Here is a 17786-nt window from a genome sequence, read left to right as displayed (position 1 = left end):
ATCATCTACGTAGGAGATTATCAGGAGCTGACTGATAAACGAGGTGCTGGTACAGGAAGGAAGAAGGCAACCAAGGAACTGGCTTGGGCGGGTCCAGCTGGAACGGATGTCTCCTGCTGTAAACCTTGTCTGAGGGAAAATTCAACTATAGGAGGGGTCAGAGCAGAAGAACGAGAAACCATACAATGCAAAGATGGATGGAGACCCTGGATGGCGAGACTGCAGGGAGGCACAAGAGGCTGGCTTTGGAGAGATCTAAGGATCACTGCAAGCCCGGGCAAAACTGGGATCTAAAAACTCAAACCTAGATGTTGAAGGCAGTTGGATCCCTGTGTCAGACACAGTGAAGACCCTCAGTGTCTTCGTAGAGGCCTCCCTTGGTGCAGATGTGGATGGAGCTATTAAGAAATCCCGTCATCACTTCAGAGTATGGAGGCAAATCAAACCCTTTGTGCCGCACAACAACTGTGAAACCCTGGTTAGGGCGATTATGCCCAGAGTAGATTATTGTAACGCACTACGAACTAAAGACTGCATCCACAAGCTCCAGATGATAAAAAGGAGGAAGCCAGGATTGTCAGTAACACCTCAAGAAGAGAGCATATTTCCAGCATGAGGAAACCACTTCACTGGTTGCCAGTGGCTACTAGAGCATGGTTTAAGGTGACACATTAACCCATAAGTGCCTCTATGGGAATGTACCCTCGTACCTCAAACAGAGCCTTGTGTAATATGAACCATGCAGACCCCTGCGTTCCAGTAACACCCAACACTAGTTAACCCCAGAGTTAAACGAGCACGGGGAATGGTCGGTCCTTCCCACTGCAAGAGGCTTAGGCCGGGAACATCCTGCCCATGGACCTGCACCAGGAAGAAATGTCTACTGATCTTCTGGAAATGTCTAAAAACTCTACTATTTGAGTAAAAGGCTCTTTCTTGAATTGATCCTTATGTCACGTCCTGTTCACTGAAATGTCCTTGTGTTGATGTGAGTCCTGATGCCCGCAGGCTTTGGCGCGTAACAAATAAATACATCTGCGGACCTCAACTAAACTATAAGAAAACCGCATCCAACAAAATGCACAGCGCATCAGTGCTGCTGGACCCAATTGTAGATCCTACTAGTCAGCAGGCGAATGGCGTGAGAGAAACACTGTCAGAAGGTAGCAACCAAAGTGAAGTTACCTACTTCCGAATCTGCCCACTGTCAAACCGAAGGGTCCAGTGATGCAAGGAACGGAGTAGCGAGGACCCAGGGGGAGGAGTCACACAAACGCATCAGGAGGAGGGACCCAGCCAGCAACATACCCTACCATAGTTACAGAACGGGCTAAAGTGAGGATTGAAGGAGCCCAGCAAACATCTGACGGTTGAATGAGTGAAATAACAAACAGATCATCACTGGAGGAAGACAATGAACGAGAAAACACAGGAAGCCAGAATATAGCAGACCTAGCAAGGGAGAGCAATTGCAACGTTATCACCCGTATCCTAAACCCCTGTCGAGAGACATGAAGAAAGCAAATCCCGGCTGTGTGAACGGTTCTCTCATAAATAATTATCCCAACATCAACCATGTCCCGTGATTTTACCAGCTGAAGTAGAGCTACCACAGGTGTCGATATGTTGGTGAAGGAATGGGGTGGTGCTCTCAATCCAAAGGGAAGAATTATGAATAGATAAAGGAGATAACCCACTGGAAAAACAAATAATTGTGGGTGTTCTTGGTGGGCAATGTGCAAATACACATCCATTATGTCCAATGTAACGTCCTCTGGTGAAAACAAAGAATTCGTATTTGGAGAGCCTCCATTTTGAAACACATTCTTGGCCACAGCAGTTGACTCTCTCGCAGTCCAGGACCAGGTGAAATTTCCCAGAAGCCTTTGTTACAATGATGATATGGCGTTGGCACCCATCCCCACCCGATTGGCTGAAACAGGAATGGCAGCTCCCTGTGATCCCAGATCCCTTGAATTAGCACCTCCCTCATGACTGGATTGGGAGGACATGAGGCTATTGCAAGAACATGTTTCGATTGTGAGAAGCTAAGGGACATGCACAGGTACCCAGTCTTTTTACCGTATATTTTTCACTGCAGCCATTTTTTTACTGCTGATTTTTTTGTATTTGACACATTATACAGGGGAAGTGTTTGGGTAAGGCATTATGTGGGGTATATGATATATGAAGTCTTTTATAACGCACCTGTACACAAGTGTTTGAAGGCGCGACAAGACAAGGGAGGGAGGACAGAGGGAGGGCAAGACAAACAATCTTACTAGGCCTTGTATCATTCAGATCGTGCAAGTGCGAGAACGAGAAGTGCAGGTGGAAGGGAGAGGGGGAAGTGCAAGGGAGAGGGGAGGAGAAAACAAGGCAGCAATGCTCTAAGTGCAGCCAGGGCAGCGCAGCTCTGGGTAGTGCGAGGAGAACAAGGGACGGTAAGGTTGTAGTTACAGCCCATAAGTGCATGGTAGGCCGGAGGCAGTGCAAGGGTGACTGATCAAGAGCGAGCCTGGTACCCAGTGAGACTCTGAGGGTAGCCAAGCAACCAGTCAGCACAGCAGACAGGTAGGTCAGCAGGGGAGGGAGAGAGCGAAAGGAGGGAAAGGGCAGTGTGACCACTGCGGGGTGGGTAAACGGGAGGATCATGGGCGGCAAAAACATGGTTATCTCACACAGTGAAATTTGCGCATCTATGTTAAGAAATTCGTCCTGTCGACTGTTAAAAAGTGCTTATTTAATAGTTGCTCACCGAGGCACCTTTTGGGCTCAATCGCCAGCTGAAGTGACAGCTCATATTCTCTGAGCAAAGTAGCCCCTGGCCCTTGGATTACGCCAAATAGCTACCCAGCTTCCACAGACCCACATCCCCTAAAAACTCTCGTTAGAGCCCAGTAACAGATGCCAAGATTGAAGAGGATGCTTGCAGCCTAAAGTGTCTGTAGGAATGCGCTCCTCTATTTGGAAACTGCTAACCACCCCCTTTGCCCCTTCAATTCACCACCATACCTGGGGAGTGCACGATTTGGCTCTGTGCTTCTCTACTAAGGGTTCAAGCCGCTGACAGCCCCCAATGATCTAGTGAGATGCAGGATTGCGCTTTTACACTCTACGACCCTCACCAGCGGTATCTTAACCTGAGCCTCAGCTCTTACGAGTCCTCTAAAGGAGACCCCCAACCTACGCATACCCTTTGACCTCAGAGGCCTACGTCGTCAAGAGACAAAGTAGAAGAAGTGTTGTGCTTAGCACCAACTGCTAAGGCTCAGACATTGGCCACGTTAATGGGCAACTCTAGGTTGGTTATACATCTGGCATTATTGTCGATGAATCCTTCAAGGGAGCAAGGTGGCAGACTTTGGGCCCAGCGGATAGCTGAGGGGCAACGTGCTCGCCTTGGCATTAAGACGACACGAAGCAACACAGGTTCGATCCCCGGGTCCGCGCTTAGAAACGTGCTAGTGATCATATTAATAAAGTCTGTATTTCTCATAGGCACCGTCCAGGAAAATCCCATGCAAGAGGAAGGATTGAACTTCCGAACCGACCTCTCCATTTGTGGGAAACACCATTTTGGAGGGAATGAGAGTAAAACAACCTTCCAAGGCATGCACTGACCCGATTGACCTGAAAACACCCTGCACCCAAAAAACAGCTGTTCGCAACCCAGACGTTTATCCAATGTGCTTATGCCATTAACACCCAAGTTGCGTGAGGGGGGTGGGGTAGACCTGGACAGCAATGGCTTTCAGGCCTCATGTGGTTGGTTCCAGCCCTCTCTGCGTTAATGAATGCTGTATTACTGGCCCCATACATGACTTATGAAGCTGGACCACAAGCGAGGGCATTAACAGGGCACAGCTAAACATTTTAACTGGCTCTAGAATTAGTGATGCGCCGTCATCTTCCTGCCTCCCCACTCTGCCCTGCCTGGTCAGGTATCTACCGGCAGATCTTCAGCTGTGGGCCTACCGCAATGGGTACAGACTGCATTTCCAGCAACCCGATTGGCTAAAGAGCCCAAGGTAGAAATACTCTGAATAATCTGCTAAACGTTAAACAAGTGATATACCAGTTTATCAGTTGTATATTAAGCATGAAAGTTCAGACAATTAAACACAGTTGGAGGCCTAACCAGTTTTCAATTGGGTTGGCCCTACACCAAAGTGTAGGTAGTGTGGTCTGGAGTCAGACCTGCTTAGGTAATATTTTGCTCAGCAAAGATTATCAGATGTGTAGAATGTGTGTCACACATTTTTAGTTTTGGCTATTAAGCAGCGTTTTAGCTATGCAAGTCAAAACTATTGACACAGGAGCACATATAGGGGAGAAATGGAATATGAGCCCCCCCCCTCGACCCCACAACCCCCATTCACTGCTCTGGGCTTGCTAATTTATATGCCCATCCCCACCCACTACCTGCCCAAAACACACCCTTCCCGGGACCTCTGAGCTAGCACTATCATGCAATAACTTCACACAATGGACCTTTATAGGACTGTTATTTCTAAGGAGTCTACTGAAAGTATATGGCCCAATTGCAGCTGTTAACCAGAGCCTGGTCATATAAACATACCTTAACCAAGTGAGCTCTCTTCTACTTCATTTAAAAGCAATGTGTGTCTCCTCATTTGTTGGTGGCACTAAATCCACCTGCAAAACAAGTACTGCCAAAGCCAACAGTTGTGGCTCTTGTATAGGTAGCAGTTAGACATCTGCTGGTTCTATGGGATTTTTTCGCTTTGTGTAGGTCGCCTAACAAACAGACCAAATGTTTTTCCCTTCTGGCGGGATTATTCCAGTATCGGTGGATTCTCATGCTCCTAAAACCGCTGATAATCAGTTTCGGGGGCATGCATCGAGCAGATTTATCCAGGTGGTCATCAAAAACGGCTTTAGAATAAAAGAGCGGCATCTAGATCAGATTCCGAATGTGAGCTTCCATTCGTGGTCTGATGCAAGCGACAAACTGACAATTCCGTTTGGATTGCAGTATCTCGGAAGAGGGAAAACTCGGTTCGGCAACCAATGGTACTGTGTGTAATCACTTTGGCCACCTGGGGGCAGCAGAGGACCAATCTTGAAAGCATAAACATCTCAGCATTCATATCAGCGGTTCCACTGGTAGTTACGACTCAACTTATATATTTACTGGCTACACTAGGAAGCGGGCTTCAGGGTCGCATCATCAAGAGGCGCCCTCCTCTCGGGTTCAGCATCGCTCAAGCAATGTATTTGCCCAAACGTCTTCAAAGCAACGCAGCAAAAAACTTCTGCACTTTTGGGAGAAATGTCGCTTTTTTTGGTCACATGCGTATCTCTGACTGCTGAGCGCAGAGGTGGAAACTAGAAACAAAAAAAATGGGGCTGGTCCTCTTATTTCATGTTTATAATAATCTTTGTCAAAAAGAAGAAAAAAAAAACAACTCTCCGTGGTGGAGCCTCAGCTTGTTTTCACTGTTTACCAGAGTCCATTAGAAGTAACCCATTTCAGGGTTCAGGTGTGTAAGATTCAGGGGTGTACCTATTAGTAGTTTTAGTATTCCGAACAGCAAATAGTTTGTTAATTGTACTGTCAAAAATGAAGTTTAATAGTTTTATTTAATAAATCATGTTCCAAACTTGAAAAAGTGGAATTAAAAAAAATAAAAATAAGGCATAATTCTAAGTAATTGTTTCCAAGTTTTATTTCTTTCTCTCTATTTTAATCAACATTTTATCTTTGTATAACACGCACAATCCAGAAAATAACTGATTGACAAAAAATCAGGGACTATATGTATGGAAGTGACCAGCTTCATAAATGGAAACTTCTAGGTTGCAGTGAACAAAATGGATACTGCAATTCAGATTTGCCATTCAGGGTCAGACGCATTGCATTCTCTTGAGGTGCACGGTATCTTAGGGGGAAGGTACATTTCAAACCTTCCTTCCTGCTCACAAAGAAACGTACACATGGTTTCTATTCGCTCATTCAGGACGCTTATGTGAGGTAAGTAGAATCCAGCTGCCCACTAGTTTTGAAGGGGTGTGGGGAGTTGCTTCCTCCATACATTAAATGTGTAAAAGCACCCTCTAAGACGTTAAGAGAGGCTGATAGTGTTGGGGCAGGTTTGGTGCAGTGGTAAAAAAATTCGAACGTGCGACTGAATCGGCCCAAACCCCACAAACTCTAAGAAAGCACTTGCCTCTTGGGCAGTCACTTATTACCACCAAATATCCGTTCACATCAATTTACCGTACCTCCATCTCGCCACACCAGAGCGTGCAAGGCGCTATGGCTTTTTCTGTGCATCTCACACTTCAAACCTCCAGCCCACAAGACCTACAGATACAATGCTCTCCATCACTCTGTCCTCTCTCACACGTCTCCTGTCCTGTTGGCACAGACGAGCCTACAAGGTCATTCTAAAGATTTTCCAATAATCAAGTTCCTCAAGGGGCCAATATTTATTGGGAAATGTTGGCTGCATCTTGCTGTAGCATAAATGGACCTCACTTCGCCCCGCCCCTTACTGATGTAGAGGCAGCCCGCATGTTGGCAAGTCTTTGATTTTCAAAGATCTGCCCCTTTCTTGCATTTTCCCCAATGGTGCATAGCCCTCTGTGCCCCATACAGAGTCCTCAGGCCTCTCTATGCTCCCTCTGGCAGACTGGCCCACAGGGGACCTGGAGAGATTTCCCAACACAATGTTCCTCAGAGGCCTCTTAGGCAGGACATGTCACTCTGCCAGACATAAATAACCAAGTACCTCAGTCTTCCTACTCTACTCTATCTGTTACGAATTCAGGTTTCTCCATAGGCTTTTCCCATAGGAACAAACCAGGATCGTGTTACAAATTTGCAAAGTAAAGAGGTGGAAAGGGAGTTCCTCCTGGGGACGGGAGTCCTTGTCCCCATCGGGGGAGTCTCTCCTGTTGGGGTCCCTCATGCATCTACTCCTAGCGAGAGTATTGTGTAGCAGGCTCACCACCCGAGCCTCACAAGGAAAGGCTCCCCCATTGGGGAGAAGTGGCTGAATTCCTTGATTTGTCAAAAAATGTATACGTTCATAGTTTTCTCCTGAAAAGGATTTTGACAGTCTGATCAAATGAGCGTCTCCATCTTCCAGATGGGGTACAACTGTGGATTTACATTCCACAGCAAGTCGAGTTGAGATTTGTTAAAACACACATTATAAAGGGGCTGCAGCAAGCCCCCACAAAGGAGGATGAAGCTCCAAATACCCAAGATAGAAAGCCTTCCCCACCTGCTCAACTGGCGCGGACACTATCATCAAGCAACTTGGTGTGTTAGCATACAAGAGGCTAGTGCTTAAGGGCGAGTATACTCCTACCACTTGCACAGTAATGCATAAGAGCCCAGGAGGTAAACAACAATCACAGTAAACGACGAAGAAAGATGCAGCACCAAGAGAAGGAGGAATACTGCAAAATTCCTTCTTGAGAACTTCAGTAAAACAGAGTGGAGATAGAGTTCACAGCTTCTTAATGTAGTGCTAATTTCACCTTCCCTTTTTCCTGACGGTTCCTATGTTCCCTTCAATATGACCAGACAGAACATAACCAAACATACAATGTCATGAATAAATCGCTTAAGTCAAAGGCAAAAAACTTTGTGAACCTATGGAAAAGAACAACAGTTCAGCCATTTCATTTGTTTTGGCCAGCTCGGATTCAATCCCTAATGTAGATGCCAGAATGACTTGCCTTTTGCTTCCAACTCCATTTTCTTCTTCTTCGCCCAAATATTATGGTAATTCTCAGCCATCATCTCGGCCATCGCCTGCAGAAAAGGAATGCAGGAAGAATATCAGAGCAGTCATAGGTGTGTGCAGATACAGGCACGTGCAGCTGAAACATGTTCCAAAGCAGAGGTAGGCATTTCAGGCCATCATCTAGGACCCCACAGTCCGGCAAATGTCTCAGAGACTCTTGCTTGATGTTGGGAGCATAGGCCTGATTTTAGACAGTGAAAGAGAGGTGCAAGTAAGCCGCTTGTTTGGATGTCTGTGGTTGAATAGTACTCAGAGGTAGAAACGCAGCTGTGAGGAGGATGTTCTAGAAAGGACATCTGACGGCAGGATTATGATTGGCTAAAACACCACCAAATCCAGGAAGCAGGTAGAATATGCCGTGGACACACAATCACGCCTCCAAATGAGGGATGAGAAAGTCGATTGCCAAAGTAGAGAGAAGGAATTTCAGGCATTAAAACATAGCATAAACTATCAACTGGAATACTTTTAAGCAAGACAAAATATTTCAATTTTAAAGCAGATTTATTGCAATTGTTTTTATGTACTATTCATTAACGTCAACAGGAAGAGGTTTGTTTTACGGTAAAGCCTCTTTGCCGATTAGAGAACACAAGAGGAGACTACTTTCTTGTGGCACGCACTGGTGGGGCCAGTAATCTGGACATGTCGTCTGAACAGCGCAGAAGGCTATAGGGTCCGACACTCATTTATCTCTTAATTCCTAATTTTGGGTTAGGAGCATTGTACACCTTTAGTAATCTTCAGCCAACCCACAAATGCCATCAAGAAATGTCCCTACTGCTAGATCAACAAATGCCAAGAAACAAGCATACACATCCCGCAGCCTGCCCATCATTCTAGTCTCACCAATTCACAGACCAATAGAGGCTCGCAAAACCCATGCCTCCAGAGCACACACTGGCACGTCATCACCACTCAACTCTTCCACAGGCAACAGCCTGCCCTCTGGTGCTCTTGGGCACTGGAATAAAACGAAGAGGTGTTGGCTGGAAGGTTTAGAATCAATCTTAAATCTCTACAATTGCTCTGGGCAACCCTCCAGACCATCGTTCTTCTCCTGCCAAGCCATTACAGAAAGGGGAAAGACCATTTGCAAATCAGGCCTGGTGCCACCACCAAAGGGGTGGAACAGCCCCAACTGCTGGGCCATATGACATCTGTGCAAGACCAAAAGGCATCACCAGACATGTTTCGGCCCATGGGGTTGCTAGTGGTCTCATGCGGAAGGGATGTGACCTAGCGGTTTGGGCTGGACTGCCCCTTTTGGGATGGGACCAAAGCCTGATTGGCATATGATCCTCCCCTTCTGTAGTGGCTTGGCAGGCTGAACAACGATTGTCTGGAGGGTTGCCCAGAGATGCGCTTGTGGTTATGATTCATTCAAAATCTTCCAGCCATCAACCTTTGGTTTTGCCTGGGCACTGAAACTGCAGTTGTGTACAATAATGTGATTAGGCTGGCTCATGAAACAGTGTTGGTGCGGTCACTGCTTCATACCACAGGCTGCAATAAAACCATCCATGAGCTCTTCGCCGCAGCAAGTGACATTTCACCTCCCAAAATGGATGAGGCTACAATATGAAGACGCTTTTTCATTCTCCACTGCTACTGCTGTGTTGGAATATGCCATACAACCCATGCTTCTTCGGTCCCACAACAAACCTACACTGGTCGCTTCCGAATATTTGTTTTGTGGTTTTATGGTGTTTATGTCATAAGCCGTATAAGAACAACTGCATGTTAATGATCTGGGGGGTTGAGGGGCAGAGCGTGGGAATTGCAGTTCTCAGGACTTCAAGCCTCAGTGAGACGCCCACTATAAAGAAGCCCCCGCCCATTGGGCATGTCCGACGTGGTTTGTGGTTTTCATCAACAGTCCGAAGAAGTGTGTTGTGGATACACACCTATACTTTGCCTCAAATTCTCGCCTGAAGCCACACTGCCCTGGATGCCGTGCATTGATTTCTTGAATTTACTCTACATTGGTTAGGGGGTAAGTAACAGCAGAATACTAGACAGAGAAACTTGGGGATTTGGGAGAGAATGATGCAGCGAAGGAGCCAAGTAGCAGGCATCTGTACAAGGGTGGAATTCTGAATCCTATACGGAACGGCATTCCCGTAACCAGAAATATTGCAGAGACCATTGCATGAGAAATTAGTCTGTTTCCAAGGGTTCCGATACCTAATATGCAAAAAGGGACTTTGCTTAACAATCAGTCACCCCATTGACAATACATACAGCACTTCTATTCCCTTACTAAAGGATAAGTAGTGTTTGCTTCGCTGGTTTTACACCCCATAATACATCAGCCATCATCTCACAGTTTAGCATTCTATCAAAATGGCTACAGCCTCACAATCACCTCAGATTTAGGAGCTAAACAAGACAAACTGCTGCTCAAGTAGCAACCCATTGCGCAGATAAGCTCCGGCAACCTTTACGGCCAAGTGTGTCTACCGATTATGCTATAAGAATACGGGCTCAGTCAAGCAGTTTGAGCAGCATCAACGTCAATCGCAATACCTGTCGAATGTGCAATGTAGTGTACCCGGGAGTCTGTAAACTAGAAAGAGAACAGCGCTCCGTGAGAGCAGTTATCTCAGAAACGAGACACTGATCAGCAGAGGGAGTTTTTACACAGGTTATAAACTACAGCACTCAATCTGCACGATTCACCTGCGCTTCGCTCCTTTAGCCCTGGTTAGCAGGACTCGTGGATAAGCACCCCAGACCTACGTGCCACTTGTGTAATGAAAAAGCAACCCTTTTTCATTGTAAGGGGCTTATAGCTAGCAAAGAACCACTAAGAAGCAATCCTATTATAGATGTGGATGCCAACAACAGCATGGGATTAAATTGCTCATCTTATTGCGCTGGAGTAACTTTATATTCTTCAGAGCAAACCCTACAGGTTTGTAAGAACCATGAAAACGATGGCCTCAGCCTTGACTGATGAGATGTTTTGGTTTCTTGTATCGAGCTAGAGCGTACCAACAGTTCTTTAAAGTGCCAAGAGGATAAGGTATGCTTTGGCAGTCAATATGAACGATATAGGGCCGAATAGGATACAGGTTAAACGTTAAAGGTTAACATTCACGCAAAGTCAACAAGTTGTATTCAGGTTATCAAACATCATTTGTTTGAGGCTATTTATAAAAGTCTAGGACTGAGATAGTGAATGATCCATGGGGAGGGATCTGTGGAAGAGGATGGGCCTCAATTTGAGGTAGTTCCATTCCAGTCTTGGCTACAAGGGGGTGACCCTGGATGGACAAATAGCTGCTAGTTTTAAGTAGGAGTTTAGCTGACTTGAACCAGAGGGTTCCTCATTAACTAGTAGAGATTGACTCAGTTTATTGAATACCTGGGGCCTGATGTCCAGAAGGCTTTGCAGGTGAGGCATAACACATTGAAGTCAATTTGCTATTTGACAGGAAGCCCGGGCAGCGACTGCACCTGCTCCTATATGTGATTGAATTCGGTAAGGTGGGCCGCCTTCTTTTGTAGGGTGTATCCTTCTCGGGGATGCTGCTGTACATAATGATGCAGTACTCTAGTTTGGAAATCACCAGGGTCTGAGTAATTTGGATGTTTTTTTGGGAGGTCCAGTTTGGCAACATGTTTATTGGGATGTGGAGTTGGTTGGTGGCATTTACTAGGTAGGGTGTTGCATTGAAGTCTGCTGTTGCATTTTATACGTAGGTTTCTCAATTAGGTCACTGGAGTGGCCGGCAAGTCTAAGCGCTGGGGTCAAACTGGGAGACATTGGTGGTCAGATCACTATGGTAGTGTCCCTTGAGAGTGAAAACATGCACAATGCAACTTCTTCTGAAATGTCCATCTCAACCCATCCATGTTTCGCCCTAGCACTGTGCTGCTCTTTATTGTTAAACGGTTGAAGGTTACTATTATGGCCATATTAAGACAACATGCAGACAAGAATCCTTCCGGGTCTCCCTTCCAGGCTGCCTTCTCTCCAGGGATGAGCACAGAGACAGTGGCCACAGCAGGGATGGGTGATCTCACAAGGACAGTGGCTAAAGGCAAAGGTGGGGAGCTGATCCTTCTAGATCCGTTGGTGGCTTTCGACATTGTTTCTGCTCGAGCACATCCTCAGCCTGAACTGAACCGTCCGCTGTTTCTGCTCGAGCACATCCTCAGCCTGAACTGAATCGTCCGCTGATAAAATAGCAATTTCAAGTCGCTCAGCTTTGCTCATAATGCCCATCAACTTGAGGCAACCACACGTTGCAGTTAGAAACTACCCAGGTATAAACTGGCATGACTCTTGCGCTCTTTCTGTACGGGCACCAACTCCATGGGACATTTCCTTCAACAATCAGGAACATTGATATGCACATTTGTTGCCCTACAAAAAGGCTGGCCATTTTCTCCTGCCTCCCAGTCAGCAATATTGTCCCTTCACTGGCGTGCAAACCTGTACTTTACGAGATCTCTGTAACATCTAAAAGTTTAGACAGACACATTGACTGCAGATTATTCGAACTGCACATAGGGGATCCCATCTCAATTTCTAGGATCTACAAACATTACCAAGGAGCAAGCAGTAAAAGATGCTTGGCAGAGGATAGATAACCAGCCAGCTCCAGAATGGGTAGTGAGAAAGCAAGCACACATGAGTCGAGTTTATGCAAAGGATGTGGTCGCCCTCTGAGACTCAATGGGATACTCCCAATGGATCAGAGAAAACATTTATACTGAACTGACATTCCTTAATGTTCCCTTCCTGTTATCAATAATACCGCACAGTTAGTGGATACTCCGGTGAGGAAATACAAAGTGCTAAATGATGTATAGATTCATTTGAAACAGAAGAACCCTGCAAATATTTTATAATAATTCAACTGTCTACTTTATTTGTCAGTGGATAAACTGTGGAGTAAAGACCGGAGGTTGAGGCTAAAGCTTACTTTTATTGAGTGCATTTTGCCACTGGGGGGGGGGGTGAAGAATCGTGCGAGGAGGTGCAGCAAGCCTTTCAGAGTGGGTCAGAGTGGGGGTGGTAAGCTGCGTCTGCAATATTAAGGTCCCGCGCAGTCCCATTTAAGCTATGCTGCAGTATGGTGGTGATGTTACAGGCGATTGATAGCAGTATACCATCTCCTTTTTTAATGTACTGCATTGTCTGAGTTACGCCGAAAAACAATTATAGCTGCCGGTATCGGCATGTCCATCTCATCTGAAAATCAGTGGGCACTTTACATCTCATCAAGCGGAAGGTTTTCTGTTGATGGTTGTATTAATAGTTAATTTATAGTTCACTGTATAATACAAATAGATAACGGGATGTGTCTTTTTACATTTCACCTGTCCAGTAGTGAGGGCACGTTATCTTCTGAAGCTTTCCCATGAATTACCTCAAAAATGCGCATTTGAAATACATCCAAAGCCACCCCTAAATTGACACGGCCAAGATTGTATTCTGAACCAATTCATAGATGACCGAGACCCTTCAGGGCAGTTTCTCCTGACTTTTATCCAGAGTGAACACAGATAGGAATGAACTTAGGTGTACCAGAGTACCTGCCCTCGATCCTCAGGAGTAGTTCTACAAGTTCCATGAAGGAGAAGGGGTCACCGCTCTTTCTCAAGTTCTTGATGCTCTGCATTTCCTGTAGATGCCATGGCGATGGGCTGCGGCCTATTTGGGAGCTAGTCCAAAGTCCTTCACATTCCTATAGTTATTTGTTGATTTTTTGGGAAACCAGTTGGTACACTGTCCACTATCCAAAATTGTCATGCTGAATCTACCACAGTAATGTTTCAGTTGCCCATTCCATAGCCATTCATTAATTCGTACCAGATCAAGAAATGTACAATTTTGCATTGGCTACTACAGACTTCTTACATTTTGTTTTACTGCTTTTGTCTCCTTTTGATTGTTTTCTGTGCAGAAACTTTAATAGTATAGCCCAATGTTTGGATGGAGGGTTACTGAAAGAATTCCCTCTCTCCTCATGTAGAATTATCCATACAGCGGTGTGCGCGCAGCGATGTCTGTTTATAGGAAGTGCGCATGTTTATATGGTGTATGGGGCATGTATGGTTTGTATGGTGTGTGTGTTCCACGTGTCAGAAGTTTCAATTGAAAACTCAAATCACAGAAATGCATGATATATTGAAAGTCGACAGCGCTTTAGGTGGCCGTAGTGCTAATGTAACAGCACCCCAAAACATTTAACGGGATACACATGTTTGGCTTTTGATATTTTCAAGTATGTCTATAAACCAAATCATTGATGACCTTTAGGTGTACTCGATTTCATTGGAGTTGATAGTTATAATCAATTCCAAAAAGGATCCAGCAGATTCACAGTGGTTACCCAGGTTGTTGTCTTCTAGCTTTATAACGAAATTATCAGCAGAATGAGAGCTTGAATCTTGGTAACTTTCTTGACTCGCTAAATTAGTGGCAACATCTTGAAACAAAATTGGCAGCAGAGAAGGGATGCTGAGACTGTACACTAAGAAATTTGCGTCTGCATTCGTTTGTTTTTGATTGAGAACTAACTAAGCCTGCAACGCATCCTTTTATCCTGCGTCTCATAGACAAAGAAAAGTAAAACACACCAGCATCCCACCGGCATACTACTTTCCCATCTAGTTATGAATTGGGGTAGCATGAAATATTTAGCAGTGTGGGTCCCACAGAAAGTAGTGCATGGGGAAATCCAATATATAGAGTTATCTTACGATGTCTGTGCTCTGGGAACGGAGGATGTGAACACCCATCTTTACCATGAGAACAGGCCAAAATTGCACCCCAATGAATTCACAACTGTCGCAGCCAAATCCTGAGACTGTAACATTGAAGTATCTCTACTGATTCGGACAAACATTTTAATGTTGTGATAAATGAGTACTAAGCCCAGCGTGCAGTATCTACTTCATGATTCAAGCATACACACATTTTGTCACAGATATATCGGTCAAATATACATATCTGTGGTTATGCCTATGTTCCCAAAGGGGTATTTGATTCTGTGCAAGACTGACTGAAACCTTCAGTGGTGCTATTAGTTTCCTTTCCCTTTCCGATAGTGGTATTTCAAAAAAGCGCAGAAGGCCAAAGCGAGCACAGGTCGAGAGCGAGTCGGAGTCGAGGGCGAGAGCAATGCAGAGGGAGAGCGCCCAGGGAGTCTAAAGAGAGAAGCACAGCGTGCAGAGAGAGAAAAGCAGACAGCACAGTGTGTGTGTGCTCTCACTCTGCACTCTTCGCATAATCTCACTTGCTGCCTCTCATTCAGAGTGGGAGCATGGAAGAAAGAGCGATGATGCAAGACTGCAAAGAAATTGAGAGCGCACACAGTGAGAAGCAGAGAGCACAGAAAAAAAAACAGTGCAGACAGCACAGGCAGAGTAAGCATGCAGGAAGAGTGAGTGCAGAGAGAGAGCACAGAGTGTAAGAGGGTTCAGAGTGTTAGTACAGAGCACACAGAGTGTGACTGCAGAGAGGGTAGCGAGCACCCAAAAGGTGAGAGGACCAAGAGAGTGAGAGCTCAGAGAGCCCAGAGAGTGAGATAGTCCACAGACAGAAGCAAAGAGTGCAAAGAGAGTGTGTGTGCTCTCACTCTGTGTGCTCTTTCACTCTGCACTCTATGCATACTGTGAAGAATCAAGGTAATTTGTCCCTTCTCCCCAAGTGGTGACCCTTCTTGTAACGCTAGGGAGGTGAGCCCTCTCTGCAATACCCTCCTTAGGGGTAGAGGCAAGTGGGACCTCACTGGGAGAGACTCCCCCTTGGGGGACAAGGACTCCCTTTCCCAAGAAAAACTCCCAAAAGCTAAATATACCATGGCCTACATGCGATGGATTACAACACAAGAAGACATGAACTGTTACAACTGGGATGAAGAAACTACTAGAGGATATCATTAACCTATGTAAAAGGATTATATTTCTTTAATTCATGACGTGCACCATACTAGGATGAGTATTGTCTTTTTTATTGTTGTGGTTGATAACAGCCTTCCAATAATTAAAACATGAAATTCATATACAAAATGTTACAATTAAGAAAAAAAAAAAAGAAAGGAACATTTCATAAATACCATACTAATTACATAATTTTAAAGAAGAAAAGAATAGATGTAATAACTCAAAGCATTTAACTTGTAAAGTAACGTGAATAAGTAAATATATTCTAAATAATTTCATCAAACAATACGATTTGCAGAACTCATTTTTTGATTCCTTCAAGAGTGCTAAATCTGACAATCGATAACTGTACCCCAAGAAGTTTTGTATGAAATAATTTAATCAATAAGCTATCAGATGTTAAATTGCAAAATTCTTCGAAGTAACGTTTGAATAGAGAACAATGTAATTCGACTAGCTCAAGACATTGGGTTAGTAAATGCTCAAGTGTCTCGAATTGATCATGAACACAGCAGAATCGACAGAAGTTCTCACTTGTCAGAATTTGAAGTCTCCAAGCTTGAATATGCTTGGTTTTACATAAATTCAATCTATACCGTAAGAATATATGACAGTATGCAGGAGATGGAAATTTAAGAAGATAGGATTCAATAGTCCTGAACAAATGGTTGCGTGTACCGGTGAGGTCACAGGTGGAGTTGGGGGAAAGACCAAGAGACCAGGTGTACGAAGGATCGGAAAGCAGACTGTTGGAGAGGTGAATTTTGAACAGGTACCACTGCGAGTCCCGGTGAGTCCCGCTTTGCCGCTACACGCTGCTGCAGTCTGCCCTGCTTTGCCCTGGATTTTGGACTTTTGTGGACTACAACGCCCAGCAGGTGAAATCGACTTTCAAGAAAGCCCATTTCTGTGTGTTTTCCTTCACTTTTACACAAGGTGGACTATATACTACTCATACCTTGTTTTATATTTATCTAGGCTTTGTGCTGGTCCCTGTTGGAGGCGGGCCTATATAAGCCTCGAGCCGTGCGCACCGCGCGCGCGCACCCGAGCGAGTCCCGGTGAGTCCCGCTTTGCCGCTTCGCCGCGGCGCCGCTCGGAGCTCACCGTAGAACTCAGCGTTTTGTTTACTGTTGTTGCTGTGTTCACTCACTCAGCTATTTTTTAATTAATGATCTTCTAGTCATTACTTTAGTTGAAAAATGACTCAGCCACTTTACTCACTACGGACTGGAATGCCAGTAAAATCAGCAATAGATGAATTCAACCCCTTGAAATCGAAGGAACGGACTAAATCCCTAAAAAGCTTTTTTTCTCGAAACTGTTCCACTCCAAAACAATTGACCTTGTGTCCCCCCCCCCAGCGAAACCCTCAAAGGATTTAACTACGGCGGACACTCGTAGCTGTTTCTTGGGCCAGTCAACAAGAGGGATGAACCTGCTGTGCCCTGCTAATCAGGTGGGAAAATGTCATGTCGTTGAAAGAATTGTTTGCCCAAATACAGTAGAGTTAACTGATTTGTCTTTACAATCTCCTGAGTGTGAAATGCTGTACTTGGCCACTTCAAATAATATAACCTCAAATGATATAGATACAATACCAACAAGTGATCAGCCTCTTGATCATAAAAATCCCAACAAAGACAAAACGGACATAGCGGTAATTAATTTAGACTCCATACATACGAGTTACTCAGCACAAACCATTTCAGAAAAATTATCATTCTCCCCAAAAATGTTTTCTAATGTTAGTACTGAAGAGCCTAACTCTTCTTTATCATTTCTTGACCCCACCCGAAGGCACACATTAAACAGAGAATCTCAAATCAGAGAAATTATTCCTAGAGACTCGCAGTCCCCTCAGATGGGTAACAGAATTGTGGGTCTAGCACTAGAAGCTATGAACACAACTATGAACACTCTAGTGAAATTGTTCGAATCACTTAATGAAAAGCTAAATACACAAAGTGCCCAGATTGCATCTATTATGGCATGGAAAGCCGCTGTTCAATTGCCCAATCCAAAAGACATTCATTCGGTTGAATCTAAATCCACTTCTCCTATTAGAATCAAGCACTGCGACAAGGCATCATCTCC

General features: G+C 44.9%; 1 protein-coding gene across 1 annotated transcript in view; it reads right to left on the bottom strand.

Annotated features, from left to right (window-relative positions):
- The window catches only part of RYR2 (ryanodine receptor 2), a 3854281-nt gene that overhangs the window by 1441712 nt on the left and 2394783 nt on the right, over positions 1-17786 (bottom strand). Inside the window, exon 58 of the mRNA XM_069607971.1 lies at positions 7717-7792. Coding sequence (XP_069464072.1) covers positions 7717-7792 — 76 coding nt within the window. The remainder of the gene's footprint in view (positions 1-7716; positions 7793-17786) is intronic.

Source organism: Ambystoma mexicanum, chromosome 4q, assembly GCF_040938575.1.
Source record: "Ambystoma mexicanum isolate Mex_15411 chromosome 4q, UKY_AmexF1_1, whole genome shotgun sequence".
NCBI lineage: Eukaryota > Metazoa > Chordata > Amphibia > Caudata > Ambystomatidae > Ambystoma > Ambystoma mexicanum.
The sequence above is the reverse complement of the archived record's forward strand: the minus strand, read 5'-3'. Positions and strand labels throughout refer to the sequence as shown.